Source organism: Rhipicephalus microplus, chromosome X (genome assembly GCF_043290135.1).
Source record: "Rhipicephalus microplus isolate Deutch F79 chromosome X, USDA_Rmic, whole genome shotgun sequence".
NCBI classification, from domain to species: domain Eukaryota; kingdom Metazoa; phylum Arthropoda; class Arachnida; order Ixodida; family Ixodidae; genus Rhipicephalus; species Rhipicephalus microplus.
Window position 1 is genome coordinate 224,037,202 of NC_134710.1, and position 13,490 is coordinate 224,050,691.

A 13,490-nucleotide genomic window follows, 5' to 3' on the forward strand; every position below is an offset into this window, starting at 1 on the left:
TCAAAGTGACAAGAAACAGAAGAAAAAACAAAAGGCCACGATGACACAAAAGCCAGCCCCTTGCGCTGCTGAAAGCTTAGGTTCTTCGAGAAAGCTACAGAAGTTATTATTGAAGAGAGTGTGCAAGACACAGCTTATTTTCAGAAAGTTGGTAAATGCCAACTCAGTGCAACAGCAGGGAATGAGAGAGACCAGATGAAGGCAGAAGCAGAAGGGTTAGAAGGTAAATGCAGCAACGAAGAGAAAGCAAAAGGAAAAAGTTACTCAAGTATAGCTACACGAGATCTTTCTGGAAGAGTCTTATCTGCAAATTTTCATGCCAGGAAACTTGCTCAGCAACAATGCAGGTTCATTAAGGTCAACGCGTTCAGAAGCACGAGTGCAGAACAAGCGCTGAAAGCACCACTGGAAAAGCAGACGCAGTTGGATATCACGGATTTTCCCACATGGACTGACCTGAACTTATACAAGTACTCTTGAACAGTGTGTGCTTCGAACTTGGTGTGTGTTAGTGTTCTTCATCAACAATTGCTAATGCAGGGGCACGGAGGATGCTAAATATTGTGTGAACGATGAAGGTAGTCGCTTTTATCATGAAGGGAGAAGCAGTGCATTCGGAATAAAAAAGAGGTGGATGGGTAGGCTTCGCCTTGGGCACGGCGGCTCGTATCTTTGCTCTGCAACCGGAATGTATTAGTGCGTTATAAATATGGTGCTTCACACTTGTTGATAGCAAATATCAAAACCTGCTTAACGTAGCTACAGTGCAGGCAATGCTACTTTTCAGAGAGTCTATATGTGGTGACCGGGACCGGGATAATTTCATGAAATATAGCTCCCAGGAACTTCGCTATGCTTGACTGTTGAATATTTACTTTTTGAAATTGTAGCTGAGATTGAGAAGCCGTGTTTCTTTCTTCAGATTTAAAGAGTAAATGTATTGTTTTACTTACATTTAATTGAAGTTTATTTGCATTAAGTCGCATATCTAAGTTTTATAGCCAGGTGTTCGTTTGTTAAAAATTATTGTGCAATTGCCTTCTTAAGAAGAACACGTTAGTGTCATCGGCATATAGTATAATGTTAGAGTGGCCCTGTACTTGTACAGTATTATTAATAGAACAAAAATAGAACAGGTTCTAAAATGGAGCCTTGTGGTATGCCGTATTTCATAGACTGAATTTCAGGGGTAGCACCATATATCATAGTGTACTGTGTTCTTCACGTTAGGTAACCTTTTGTTGAGGATAAAGCGTTGCCACGAATACCATAGTGAGGAAGTTTTGTGAAAAGAATGTTGTTGTGATGTTTAGGACGCTTCGAGCACTTTCACTACTGTGCAGCGGTGCAGGAAACAGACAGGGAGACGTGTTCAAACGTTTATATACAAAAGAAGGGATAGGAAAAGTCAGTGGTGTGGACGCCGTCGGGACGACCACCACGGCACATGAGGAACAAGAGTCCCGTAGACTCACGACTCTCGAGCAGAGGTGGCGTCGTCTAGGAGATGCCTGGACCAGCGCGACCTCGGACCTTGTTTCCGAGCTCTTGATCACCACCCGGGCGTAGCGGTTCCACGTGCGGGTTCGGGCTAGCACAGCACCGTCTGTGCCGTGCTGAAATGCTGCTCGCCACAGCTGCAATGCGGCAGCTCAGTCACCGGCGTTCCTCGCCTTGGCCAGGGCACAGCCAGGTACCCTCGGGTGCACAGCTCGCGGCCCACGTCTGAGTCTGAGTCTGGCACCGCTCGGCGATCCTCGTTTCAGCCAGCAACTCTCCTGGCACCTGGATCCTCGGCCACCCTGGACCTTGCCCGGCTCCGTGGTCCTCCGTGCTCAGGCCCGCGTCTCGCCCGGCGGAACATCTCGCTCGTCCAAGCTCGGAATTGCACGCCTTGGCCCACTGCGAGCGCGCCTCGTGCCACCCATGCCACCGCGCTCTTCTTCTTTGTCCCTCAGTGCTCGGTGGTCCGCGTCGATGTTTTTGCGATATTTACACGTGACATTTTACCCCCCCTTTATAAAGTTGTTCCTTTTCAACAACTTTTCTAAGCATGAGGATAGAGAATGTTCACAGCCTGAAAGGCGGAAAGTGTGCGCATGTTAACAGTTTTTTTTTTCACCCGCATTCACAGGTTGGTTTACACACAGTTCACGGTGTTTACACGGAGTTCAAAAAGTGTTCAGAGAAGAACTAAAAGCTTACATGCGCGTAATGCTTCAAGTCTACACTCGGCTCATGTAGTCAGCTCCAACGTTGTCACTTCCTTTGATATATTCCACAGTGAAGTCGTATTCCATAAGTGTCAGACTCCAACGCAGAATTCGGCTATTTGTGTACTTGGCCGAGTTGATGTAGGCCAGCGGCTGGTGATCGCTTTGCAGTACAAACTGCTTGCCGAAGAGATAAATGTGGAATTTTTGGACAGCCCACACGAGCGCAAGCCCTTCTCGCTCTACGGTTGAGTACCGTGCCTCCCGTGGAAGGAGCTTCCTGCTTGCGTAGGCGACGGGAAGGAGAACACCGTCATAGTTCTGCATGAGCACGGCTCCCACACTGGTAGAAGATGCGTCTGTGCGCAGAACAAATGTGTTCTCCATGTCAGGAGACCTCAAGATTGGACCCGTAGACAGAAATGGTTGAAGCTCGTCAAATGCCTCATGGTGATGTTGTTCCCATGTTACCTTGTTCGGAGCACGCTTCCGAGTGAGCTCTGTTAAGGGATGAGACATGTGGGAATAGTTGGGCACGAAGTCTCGATAGTACCCTGTGAGACTGAGAAAGGAACGGACTTCTTTCTTTGTATGAGGTCTTTTTGCTGCTTGTATCTTTTCAAGCGTTTCATGTTGCGGCCGTAAGACCCCATGTCCCACGATGTGGCGCAAGAACTTCACCATCATTGAACCAACTTCCTTCTTGGATGGCTTGATTGTGAGATGTCCACGCCGTACTTGTCGAAAAAAAACTTTCGAGCGTGGCAAGGTGCATCTCCCATGTGTCTGTGGCTATAAGAACATCATCGAAGTAATGATGTACGGGCGAAATGCCAGCCACAACTTTTCTCATGAGTCTCGTGAACACTGCTGGCACTGTGCGATTCATGGCCAAACCACGGGCGGTTCTGGCTGACGTGGTACGCAAGAGCTTTGAAAAATGCGCCGTCAGCAATCACTTGAATGGCACTGAAGACGATTGCGTTTGCAAGAGCGGCAACGAAACATCGGATGGCAGCAGTGACAACGGCGAGTCACGCGATGATTGAAGGCACGGGAATCGGCGTCATCAACATTGTGGCAATGGCTTCGAAATAAAGTTCTTTTATATGAGATTCTGACTGTGCAGTTGTGACTTCGAAAAATAATTTCTGCTTTAAGCTAAGCACGTGGGTTACACGCAACGCCTTTTTTTTCTTTTTTCGGGAAGCTCGGAGTTATGGGTGCAGGTTATATGCGAGAAAATACAATGACTGTATGGTCGCCATCTCAGTTTATTTAACCCCATGCCTCTTTTGTCATCCCTCCTCATGCTATCTTTTCGAGGCCACAAGAGTGGCAAGGTCATCCTCACTGCATATGATAACAGCATGGTCACCACTGTTTCTGCGCGCCAGAACATTTTCAATTGAGTACCATACATAAGCGTATCCTGAAATCTGGGTCCACTCCTTCTCCTTTAATGGGACAACATGTGATAGCTGTGTCACATTCTCACAGAAAAAAAAAAAACGTGTTTATGGTCCTTTAGTTATAGTTGGCTTTACAGTGTCAGGTACATAACGGTTTCTAGTGAGGTCTATTGAGGGATTTTTTAAGGTTTGGTATGACCCATCCTTTACATTAACATGTACCTGCATAGCTTCATTGGTACAAACACTCCTTTTGTGCTCACACATTTAACCCATCGGACCATACAATCACATTTTTGGTTAAAATGCCTTACTACAGCAGGGGTTGCTTGCCACACCACTCTCAGCAGTATGAGTTCATAACAATTTGTAAATTTCCCTCTCATTTTTTTTCTTTTTTGCAGCTTAGCCATTTCAAGATACCCAAGTATTTCCTTTATGAAACGGATTATCCTAAAACAGCCATAGGAAAAGCGCAGAAAAATAAAATGAGAGAAACAGCAGTGAAGAAGCTGGGTTTGTGAGCAGGAAAACCCCGGGGACGGTGGACTTGACCATAATGAAGACCTTGTGTCTTCTGGTGCTTGTTGACCTGTTACACAAGCCTTTGGATGAAAAAAGTCATTTCTTGTCACAAGAATGATGTAAATATTGGCAGCATGCATTCGTCACTTTTTTAAGAGGTGACCTATCAAGCAAAGACATGATTGTGTATAGTGATAAACAATATTGGAACTTACTGTGCCTTGCTTGTTGTAAGAATGAAAATGCAGGAGTATAAAGGAAATAAAGTCAAGAAATGTGGGTTTGGGGGGGGGGGGGGGAGTCTAGTTTGTAAGACAATATTTTAGGACTAAAACTATTTTGAGGACAAGACACCAGGGTAGAAGATAAGATAATCACGGACTAACAACAAGTTTATTGAATACAGAATGTCTTGGCTCTTTAAACATATCCCAGATTAGGCTCATCTATGGGCCATCAGTTTCTTTACAAAAAAAAAAAAGAGCTTGATTATCAACCATATGATTTCCTTGTGTATATAGAAGCATGATTACGTAACAGCGAAACCAAGACACAATGAACACAAACAATAAAGAATACATGAAAACAGGTGCCGGCGCCTGTATTTATGTATTTTTCAGTGTATGTGTTCATTGTCGCTTGGCTGTGCTGTTTCATAATCATGAACACCGTACGAGCTCGCCTAACTATCAGTATACAGAAACCCTTGGCTGGCAGTGTGCTGATGATGATGAGTATTTCTTGTGTAAATGTATTGTTTGAAGAATTAAGATCTCATGTATTCATTAAACTAGATGTCATTCTTCAAATGTCCCTTCTTATTCTACTGTGGTATTGTGTCCACAGCACCATTTTAGTCCTCAAGTAGAGGATCCAAATGTTGAGAAATTGTTGAACAGGGAATTTCGCTGTAGTCAATATTTCAATAAGAAGACAAAAAAAGAAAAGTCCTCTCTTGTATAAATGTTGGTTGGAGAAACATTCCCTGTTCAATGATTTCTAAATGCTTGTTGAAAAGCCATCCAAGGCCGGGGTGGCCTGTAGGTAAAAGGATGCTGTGATGTGAATGCACTTGCTCACTTCTTTTGCACTGTTAGATGAGAAAGATGGGGTCTCTTTCAAAAGGAGACAATTCTTGTATTTGTTATATGGTGTAGGACCCCTCCACCAAATGCTGATGTGTGCTGCTAATCAGGAACACCTGAGAAGCTCTCTGTGTTACTAATGAGTGTGAAAATCGAGTTACCCAAGTCATACTGAATAGAGTGACGTGGTTGGCAGGTCACAAGTGATACATGCATTTATTGCACATTTTGTTGTGCAAAAGAAGTCATAAAGACTTGTTTAGCCTCTTTCACTGTATGCAGAAAATCTAACCTGTGGTGGTGCAGTTAAAACATACTAGCCTATTGCATGTACCTGCATTTTTTTTCTTGAATGCAAGCTTGCTCTACTAAAACATGGAACATGCTAGTTTGTTTATGATTTGTATATTGGTATTTGGTAAAGTAGATAATTGGTCAGAACTTTATTAAATTATGTCTTAGCCATAGATGTCTGGCCAAACAGGAAAAAAGAAGATACTGTGGTTTGCTTATTGATCTTTCAGCTATGGCTTTTATCTGTAGTTGCCCACACATCTTTGTTTTACCATATGCCAACTTCAATTTGCTAATAAGCTACATGCTGCAATATCTGTGGAGGAATGCAAGATTGTATAGTTTGTAATTGGCTATATTTCGTTCGTCTTACAACACATTTTCACATAGCATTTGACATTTAGTTGTTGCTATACAATAGACAGTTAAATGCATAATGTGAAAATACTCTAATAGTACAGTATACATAATGCTAAGGTTTGTTTTTGCTTTGTTGGGAATAAGCTACATGGGATAAACTTCATATGATAGTATACACTGTGTTCAATTCACCCTAATACTTCATCTTGAATTGTACCACGTGCCTTCTGCTTAATTTCACTCAAACCATCTCATTAATAACAAATATTATTATGTTAAAATGTCAGCCAGTTAATTGTACCCTATTCTAATGAACACAGTGCAACCTAATTATTATATGAACTTCTAATGTACATGTCTGAATCTGAATAAATATCACTCCAGGATGTTTGGAGGCAGTATTTTCTAGAATTTGAGATATTTGATTTTATTGTAATTTCATCTCTACCATTTGACATGAGCTTTCATTGGTATTTTATTAGGAATTGTACTCAGCCTATGAAAATTAATGCCTGTATAATGATCACCTTGTCGACTCAAGCCGAAAATATGAATTCAAGAAAAGCTTGTGTAAGCTGCATAGAATGTGATGGTGGAGTAAGCCTTAGATGGTGTCTGCAAAAACATGGCATTCTGTAATTTGCTGTATGATTTTCTGTAGTCCCCACACAGCTGTAGTCATTTTTATAGCCTTATGGAATAAAACCACACAGAAAGATAAGTAGGAAATACTCATCAGAATCTCTATTATTATCTCCTATTTATCTCACTTAGTCATGATGTGCTATAAAACCAAGCAAAGTTTAAGACAAAAAAAGCAGGCTCTTTGCTTTTTATCAAATGCTTTTTTGCAGCCAACATAGCTGCACTGATTCATGCTGTAGTTTATTGTATGACATAATTATTATTTGTGTCAATTACTCAAAACACCAGGACACATGGCCAAGAATTATTGACACATTCAACTGCCGATTCGAAGGTCACAGGGTTTATTGTATGACATAATTATCTGTGTCAATTACTCAAAACACCAGGACACATTGCCAAGAATTATTGACACATTCAACTGCCGATTCGAAGGTCGCAGGGTTGAATCCTGGCTGCGGCGGCTGCATTTTCAATGGAGGCGAAAATGCTGTAGACTGGTGTGCTCAGATTTGAGTGCACGTTAAACAACCCCACCTGGTCGAAATCCGGAGCCCTCCACTATGGTGTCACTCATTACCATGCGGTGGTTTCGGAATGCTAAACCCAATATAATATTGTTACTATTATTATTATAATAATATTTACACATGCAGAGGTCTACTGTTTTTCAATCGTTCATTAAACAATGCTGGCCAACTCCCAAATTTTTGATAAAAATTATGCAGTCATGCTCTTTTTTTGATTATTTGTGAAATACAAGCTTTAAGAAACACAACCTCTGCTCCAAACAATAAATATAAAATATGAATATTTTATTCATGCATGCATTTTTTATATTTTATTGAATTTTAATATTTCATTGATGGTGCCTGTGTGGCACACCATAGCAACTCGACACTGCATATATGCTTGGCTTGAACAAATTTATTTAGACAAGTTCTCGATGCAGCTTCGAAATCGGAAGTTTATAAGAATGTTGCTGTAATCTGAAAGCTATGTGCTGCATATCAGTCTGTTACTAGTTTGCTGGTTCTTCTAAGTACTATTTATGTGGGCTTAAAACGTCCTCACGACAACGTTTTGAAAACACATCGAAGATGAGTTTTGTCTGAAAGCCCTGGGCTCTGCTACTTTAACTTCAGTGGATTGCCCTTAACTACAGTGGACGTTAACCTGACGAGACGGCTGTACAATAGGAATTCATATACTATAGTCGTTATGCATTGATATACTATAGCCGTTATGCATTGCTATGCTGTGTCAGTAGCTGCTTGGCCTTCCTTTAGTGGCGCATACCCACCCGAGTTTCTGCGTCCCACGCTGGAATTACCTCAATCTTATGCAGCTGCAATGTTACATTTTCAAGACTATATATGGTGGTAATGGTGCAGAAGCAAGGCGTAAAGTATGCAACAATTGAGTTATTTATTTGGGTGCTCAGAAAAAGGAACACTCAGTAAAATTATGCAGGTAACACTCGAAGAAGCGAAATGAGTGAGCACGCTCAGCGATTGTCGGCGAAACAATACTTTATACATGCGTGGTCAAAGATTTTTATGTGGTTCTAGGGCATAAAACCCCACTTAATAAAACCCCATCCACGGAAAAGTCTGTTCAACATAGACAGCAGAGGTGGGATCAGGGACCAAAAGTGGCACATAGCGTGAACCAGCATTCAGTGCTTAACGCTGGAACACAACTGAACCTAACTATACAAAGCAGACAGCCAGGAAGAAGTGCACTTCGAAGCCCATTCAAGTGTCCAAGAGTAAATGTGAGTAGTACTTGCCGCTCAGCAGAGCAGCCAGCAAGCCATTCTATAAGGCATTTCTTCAAATCAAGACTATAGGCAATGACAGCTGACACACTCGGGTGCTGGCAAACCGCAACAGACTAGCAAGTACAGGTAGAGTTGACAACCACTCATCTACGCAGGGGCACAACACCCTGGCCAGAATCGCCAAGCTTTCGTATACATCCAAATCATGGCGTTAGAATTATTTCAAAATATTGTGAATTCGAGGCAGCGCGAAGAGCTTGCAAAGCAGGTTGTTTCGCTGTAAACCCATACGTTTTAAAGAAACTTGCGAGGCTCTGCCGGGTTTCCATATAGAGTCCTGCTGAGCGGATATACTGCTAACATGCAGTATATTCGCAACAACGCGAACATACTGGTTATACGAATCGAAACATAAGTAATTTACGAAAGCTCGATGGAAAGTATACGTGAAACTAGGCATACGCAAAAATCAAACGATATTATGGCCTGTTGACATTCGGAATACATAAATGATAAAAATCGAAACAATATCGAATTTCGTCGCAATAAATTATATACGGTCTGGTCGTATCTACGCTACGCAATCACATTGACTGCAGAGTCGCGTCGAACATGAGCGTGTGCGTTCGATGGCGTGCTCCTCTTTCCGGAAGAGGGTGCGAGCGTCCGTATCCAGCATAAGCCGGCCTTGAAGCAAGTTCCTAACCAGCGTTCACGGTGAGCGAGGCGGAAGAAAGGGTGTGAGGCCGGTCTTGGTGAAGCCGCTGTAGCGATGTGTGTTGATCAGGCCAGAGCCGTTCAGTCCTGCATGCTGTTCGGCGCAGCGTGGCGAGACCTGCTTCTCGAAACCTGCGATGACAAGAAATGCATCGATTTTGAGCGCTTAAAGAAATGCTATAGATTCAGAATAGCTGAAACAGAGATACAAGCTGCTTGCGAGTGTCGTTGAAAACTACTTCTGACATGGCACATACCCAAAAAGAAGGATACCCCCCCCCCCCCACCAGAAAGGAGCTGATGAAAAAAAAGAGAAAGTGCATGGTTGCTGCTAATTTAGCTTCGTGAAAAAAAAATAAACACAACTCCAGATGACCACAACTTCGATGGCATCTGCAAAATGCCTCTATTATTATTCTGACTGGATAAAGAACTTATTCATTTTCGGCGCATAGACCATCCTCATTTTTGTGTACGACTGGTCAGATATAGCGTTTGCTTCACCGAAACCATTATATCTCGTATGTCTTTGATGTATAAAAGAAAGTTTCCGGATCATACCATCTGTAAAAGTAAAAAATTCGGCGTGTATATATATTGAGCACTGATGCGTAAACAGGAAAGAGCGGAGTTTGTGGCTTTTCCAAACATGACTGCAACCTCCAAGTCGCACCTCCTTCTCCTCGCACCATTCATCCTCCTACCATCTCCCAATTCCCACTCTTTTCTGCACTATATCGAAACTGGTGGTCCAGCAGAGCGTGTAAATGCTGGCGGATTCTATCAGGCGTTCTCGCATGCCGTAAACAACCGTGCGCGGGGTCGGGGGACGCTTTGCCCTTTCAACCGGTGCCGTTGTCAGATAGGAAGGAGACGTGGCGCCCGGAGGCACATTGTCCCAGAGTGTCACGTAATCAACTCATCATCATTCGTACGTATGTCTCGGCAATACCTCCCTCATATGGTTGGTGGGAGGGAAGATTTGTTTTGGGCAAACGGTCATTACCCTGACAAGAGGGCCACCGCTCGGCGCCAGGCGCTGAACAGACGCGGCCTGCCTCCCGAGGTACAAGCCAAAGACACCCAACAAAGGGGCTACACTTCGGCGCGGTAACTTCACGGCACACTGACGTACCCTGACAATGTCGCACGGTTAGAAGCCGGCGACATTGTCAGGATACGTCAGGGATGGGCTATCGCTCGGCGTAGAGCTCTTTCCGGTCATGGCCTGTCCCTTGGCCACCACGAGCCATTCAGACTCTGTCCGCCCTTTAAGGACTGCGGGACTACCGTTTGCTGCAGAATCCAGGGCCACTGCACACGAACCCGACGTAACCTTGTAAACCAGCACGGCTGCAAGCCGGCTTAATGTCTTACCCGGACAACGGGGCCACCATCAGGCTTAGTGAGCAGAGTCTCTGGCCACGAAAAAGCAGCCGACAAGGACCTTGCGGGTGAGGCCCGACAAGGTGACAGAATCACCCGAGCACATGCAAAGCTCAGGTGAACAACCGTGCAGACTACGGCCATCATCAGTGTAGTGAAGCAACAGGCGTCACATGCACCCAGACCGGCTCGGGTCGTAGATTTCACAAACACGAGTGACCGGCTCACTAGGCCGAGTTGCGAAACCTTAAAGGACGCCATTGTTAAAATTTGATGGTTAACTTCCCTCCTGACTCTCTGAAAATCATGGTCGGACTGCGCCGTGTTTCGTAGAACTTCTTCGCGCATAAGCGGTGACACTCACAGTGGAGAACAAACCAAACCTTCTCTCGTACTTTTGTAAGTATACTTCGTGAAGCCCGGGCTGCGTCCCACTAAGGGTGGCACCGCAGCGTGCCACCTAAACCTGATAAGAGCACTCAACGAGAAGAAGCACGCACTACTTGACTGCTCACCCATGCAGGGGATTCAGAAAACGAACGGTGTCGAATGGAACACCGGGGTATCTAAACAAGCTAACTATCATTCGGGGGAGTGTGGCTGGTAGCGCACACTGGTAGGTGTACGGTGGTAGGACCTACTTATGGTCGCCGAGTCAGACGCTCTCCTCACAGGGCCACGGCTACGGTTCCGCTGCATAACCCCATCACCTCGTCTTTTCCCTCTCCTATTCCCATCCTCACCCTTCTCTTCCCCAGCTATGCTTTACTATCTCCCTTCCTTCTCTTTCTCACCCTCACTTGGCTGTCACACCCCATCCCTACTACTCTATACATGAGCATGCTACTTTTACATCGTTTTTCACAGCTGGGGAGTTGTTCAGAGGATTTCAAGCTGCAGTAGTGCCGCCCGCGATCTCCGACGCTAGGTAATGCTCGCCGACTGGTTCGCCTTCCGCGATTTCCTGACGCTGTGCAGCTTTCTCCGTGTGGTGCCCCTCCTCGGACTTCTTCGACCGGCTCCCACGTTTTCTATCTCCTTTTTCAGTCGCTTGACTTGTCCTACATTTTATCTATATCTTTCCACTATTTTTTTTTATCCCTTCTTCCTCCGTCCCCTACAAGGTACTGCGCCGTGTCGTCCAAGAGGCAGACAGAAATGAGCTGCCTTTGCCCTCTTTTCAAGAATTATTCACAGTTGGCCTAGCTCTCTGCAGTCGCCGGTTATGGTACTACCTCATGCTTCAACATCTTTAGGTATCAAGAGCTTTTTGGTCAAGTTACCTGGAATGTCTCGGCAAAGTGCAGCTGCTGAAGATGGGCGGATAAGGGGAATGAAGTGAGGTGACAAAACAGCCAACACTCATCAGTGTGAGAGTACATACGGTCCAGAGTCTCTTTTTTTTTTCTTTTTCACGAAATAAATTCTTAGCCGCAACCGCATTTATGTGCATAGCTCTTCAGGGGCCAAGATTGTCGTCCATTGCCTCAACTCGCATGTTCACGCAGTGGTCAGTATCGACGGGGAAGGCCTAAAACAAGGCAAACATTGCTCGCAGCCATTGCAAAATAAATTCAAATGGTTTGAAATAATGTAAACTACGGAAATAGCCGAGAATCAACATCGCAAAAAAATGGTCTTGAAACATCCTTCTGATATCTGTGCCACGCAAGAACGGGTGCCACATTGCATGCAGCCTCGGCTAGCCTGCAATGTGACAGAAATCACTGGGTGTCCGTGACATGCACATCTTCGGGTTTCGCGGTAGTAGCGCTGCATTAAGCGTAGTATGACGAACTACACCAGGCCGTGTACAATATTGACATCAGCGCGAGAATTAACGTCGTATTAGAACTACACAAATATCTATCTACACAAGGCCTGTACATTAGCGCTAATTGTATACATTAACCCCCACAGTTTTTCCACGTTCTACCATTAGCTTCTTGGAGAATGTTTCGTTCATGGTATGTGCTATGTCCGACATAATCGCGGCGTTTACTGGACCTAGGTTATAAAAAGTCAGCGTGCTCACGAGGTGCACGAAATGCAAGTCGTCTTAATCCATTGCCCCTCCGTGACATCGGACAAACTAAGCCTCAGTGGTGTTATCAAATCTCATTGCTGACGTGTACTCTTCAGCCTACAGCGATTGTTTAGGGCGTGGCCATTTTGCCTCGTTTGCCAGTAAGAGAGCTTTAGAATATCGTACGCAATCATTGCGTTTGCGCTGCGCCTGCGTCATACGCTAACCTCTTGCGGGCTGTCGTTCGTTATGCCCTCAAGCTGTGCGTGCGGTATTATAAATGTCTGCTGTCAAGTGGCCACGGAAAGGATTTGGGGGTGCGAATTCGAGATAGGCAGCATAAAACTAGTAAAACGAACAAAGTACAACAATACCAGAGCATATGTACACCATCACCGTCTATATCCGATACGAGGCTATACTAGTAGCGCAACTGATTCAAGAGGGAGGGAAAGAGTCAAAACGCCGGCGCGCTCACCGTCAGCTAGTGGCCGCGTACAGGAAGACGTGGCGTTATTATGCTGGACCGGCCAGCGGACATGAGCGAGGGTGCGAAGCGGCAGTGGTGGCAGGTGACGATGATGGTAGCAGGTGTGGCGATAACTCTCGAGCTCGCCCGTCGGGGTTGCCTGGCTGTCGTCCCAACGACCCATCATGCCAGGACCTCGTTTTCACTGTCGCCCGAAGCCGCCCTCGATCTCGACCACTGGCTCCCGTTGTGTGTGAAATAGCAGGACACCTCGAACCTCTCTCCTGTCGTAGCTGTCGGCGCCCACCAGACGAGCATGTAGTGGTGATGCTGGCATGACGGCCCCCTCTCTTCTTTCCCACTTCTTGTCACGCAATACCAGCGTTCTTGGCCATGCGCTGCGCACACGTGGTTCAATCGCAGCCCGCCAGCCTTCCAAAACACCATGGGGCAACTGCTCATTGGACCAACTAACAGCCCACGTGGCCCAATCACGATTGACCACGCTCCCCTTCACTTCGTCTTCCCCTTTTCTTCACTAACGGCTGCACGCCCTGCAGTCGACTTCGCACTTC

At 45.2% G+C, this 13,490-nt stretch overlaps 2 protein-coding genes across 2 annotated transcripts in view; one reads left to right on the forward strand and one right to left on the reverse strand.

Annotated features, from left to right (window-relative positions):
- LOC119187506 (putative acyl-CoA synthetase YngI) overlaps nt 1–4,364 on the forward strand; it is a 173,186-nt gene extending 168,822 nt beyond the window's left edge. Inside the window, exon 16 of the mRNA XM_037435640.2 lies at nt 4,030–4,364. Coding sequence (XP_037291537.2) covers nt 4,030–4,149 — 120 coding nt within the window. The 3' untranslated portion in view covers nt 4,150–4,364. The remainder of the gene's footprint in view (nt 1–4,029) is intronic.
- A 4,526-nt stretch (nt 4,365–8,890) lies between these two features.
- LOC142776000 (uncharacterized) lies at nt 8,891–13,253 on the reverse strand. Its single transcript, XM_075878698.1, has 2 exons — nt 12,925–13,253; nt 8,891–9,166 (listed from the first exon to the last, which is right to left on the reverse strand). The coding sequence occupies exons 1-2, from the start codon at nt 13,100–13,102 to the stop codon at nt 9,030–9,032; spliced, it is 315 nt and encodes a 104-aa protein (XP_075734813.1). The 5' UTR covers nt 13,103–13,253; the 3' UTR covers nt 8,891–9,029.
- Between the last annotated feature and the right edge of the window lie 237 nt (nt 13,254–13,490).

Coding starts and splice junctions, on each gene's coding strand:
- LOC142776000 (XM_075878698.1), bottom strand. CDS start 13,102: ATGATGGGTCGTTGGGACGACAGCCAGGCAACCCCGACGGGCGAGCTC. Junction 9,167..12,924: donor TACGCGGCCACTAGCTGACG/GTGAGCGCGCCG, acceptor TTGTCATCGCAG/GTTTCGAGAAGCAGGTCTCG.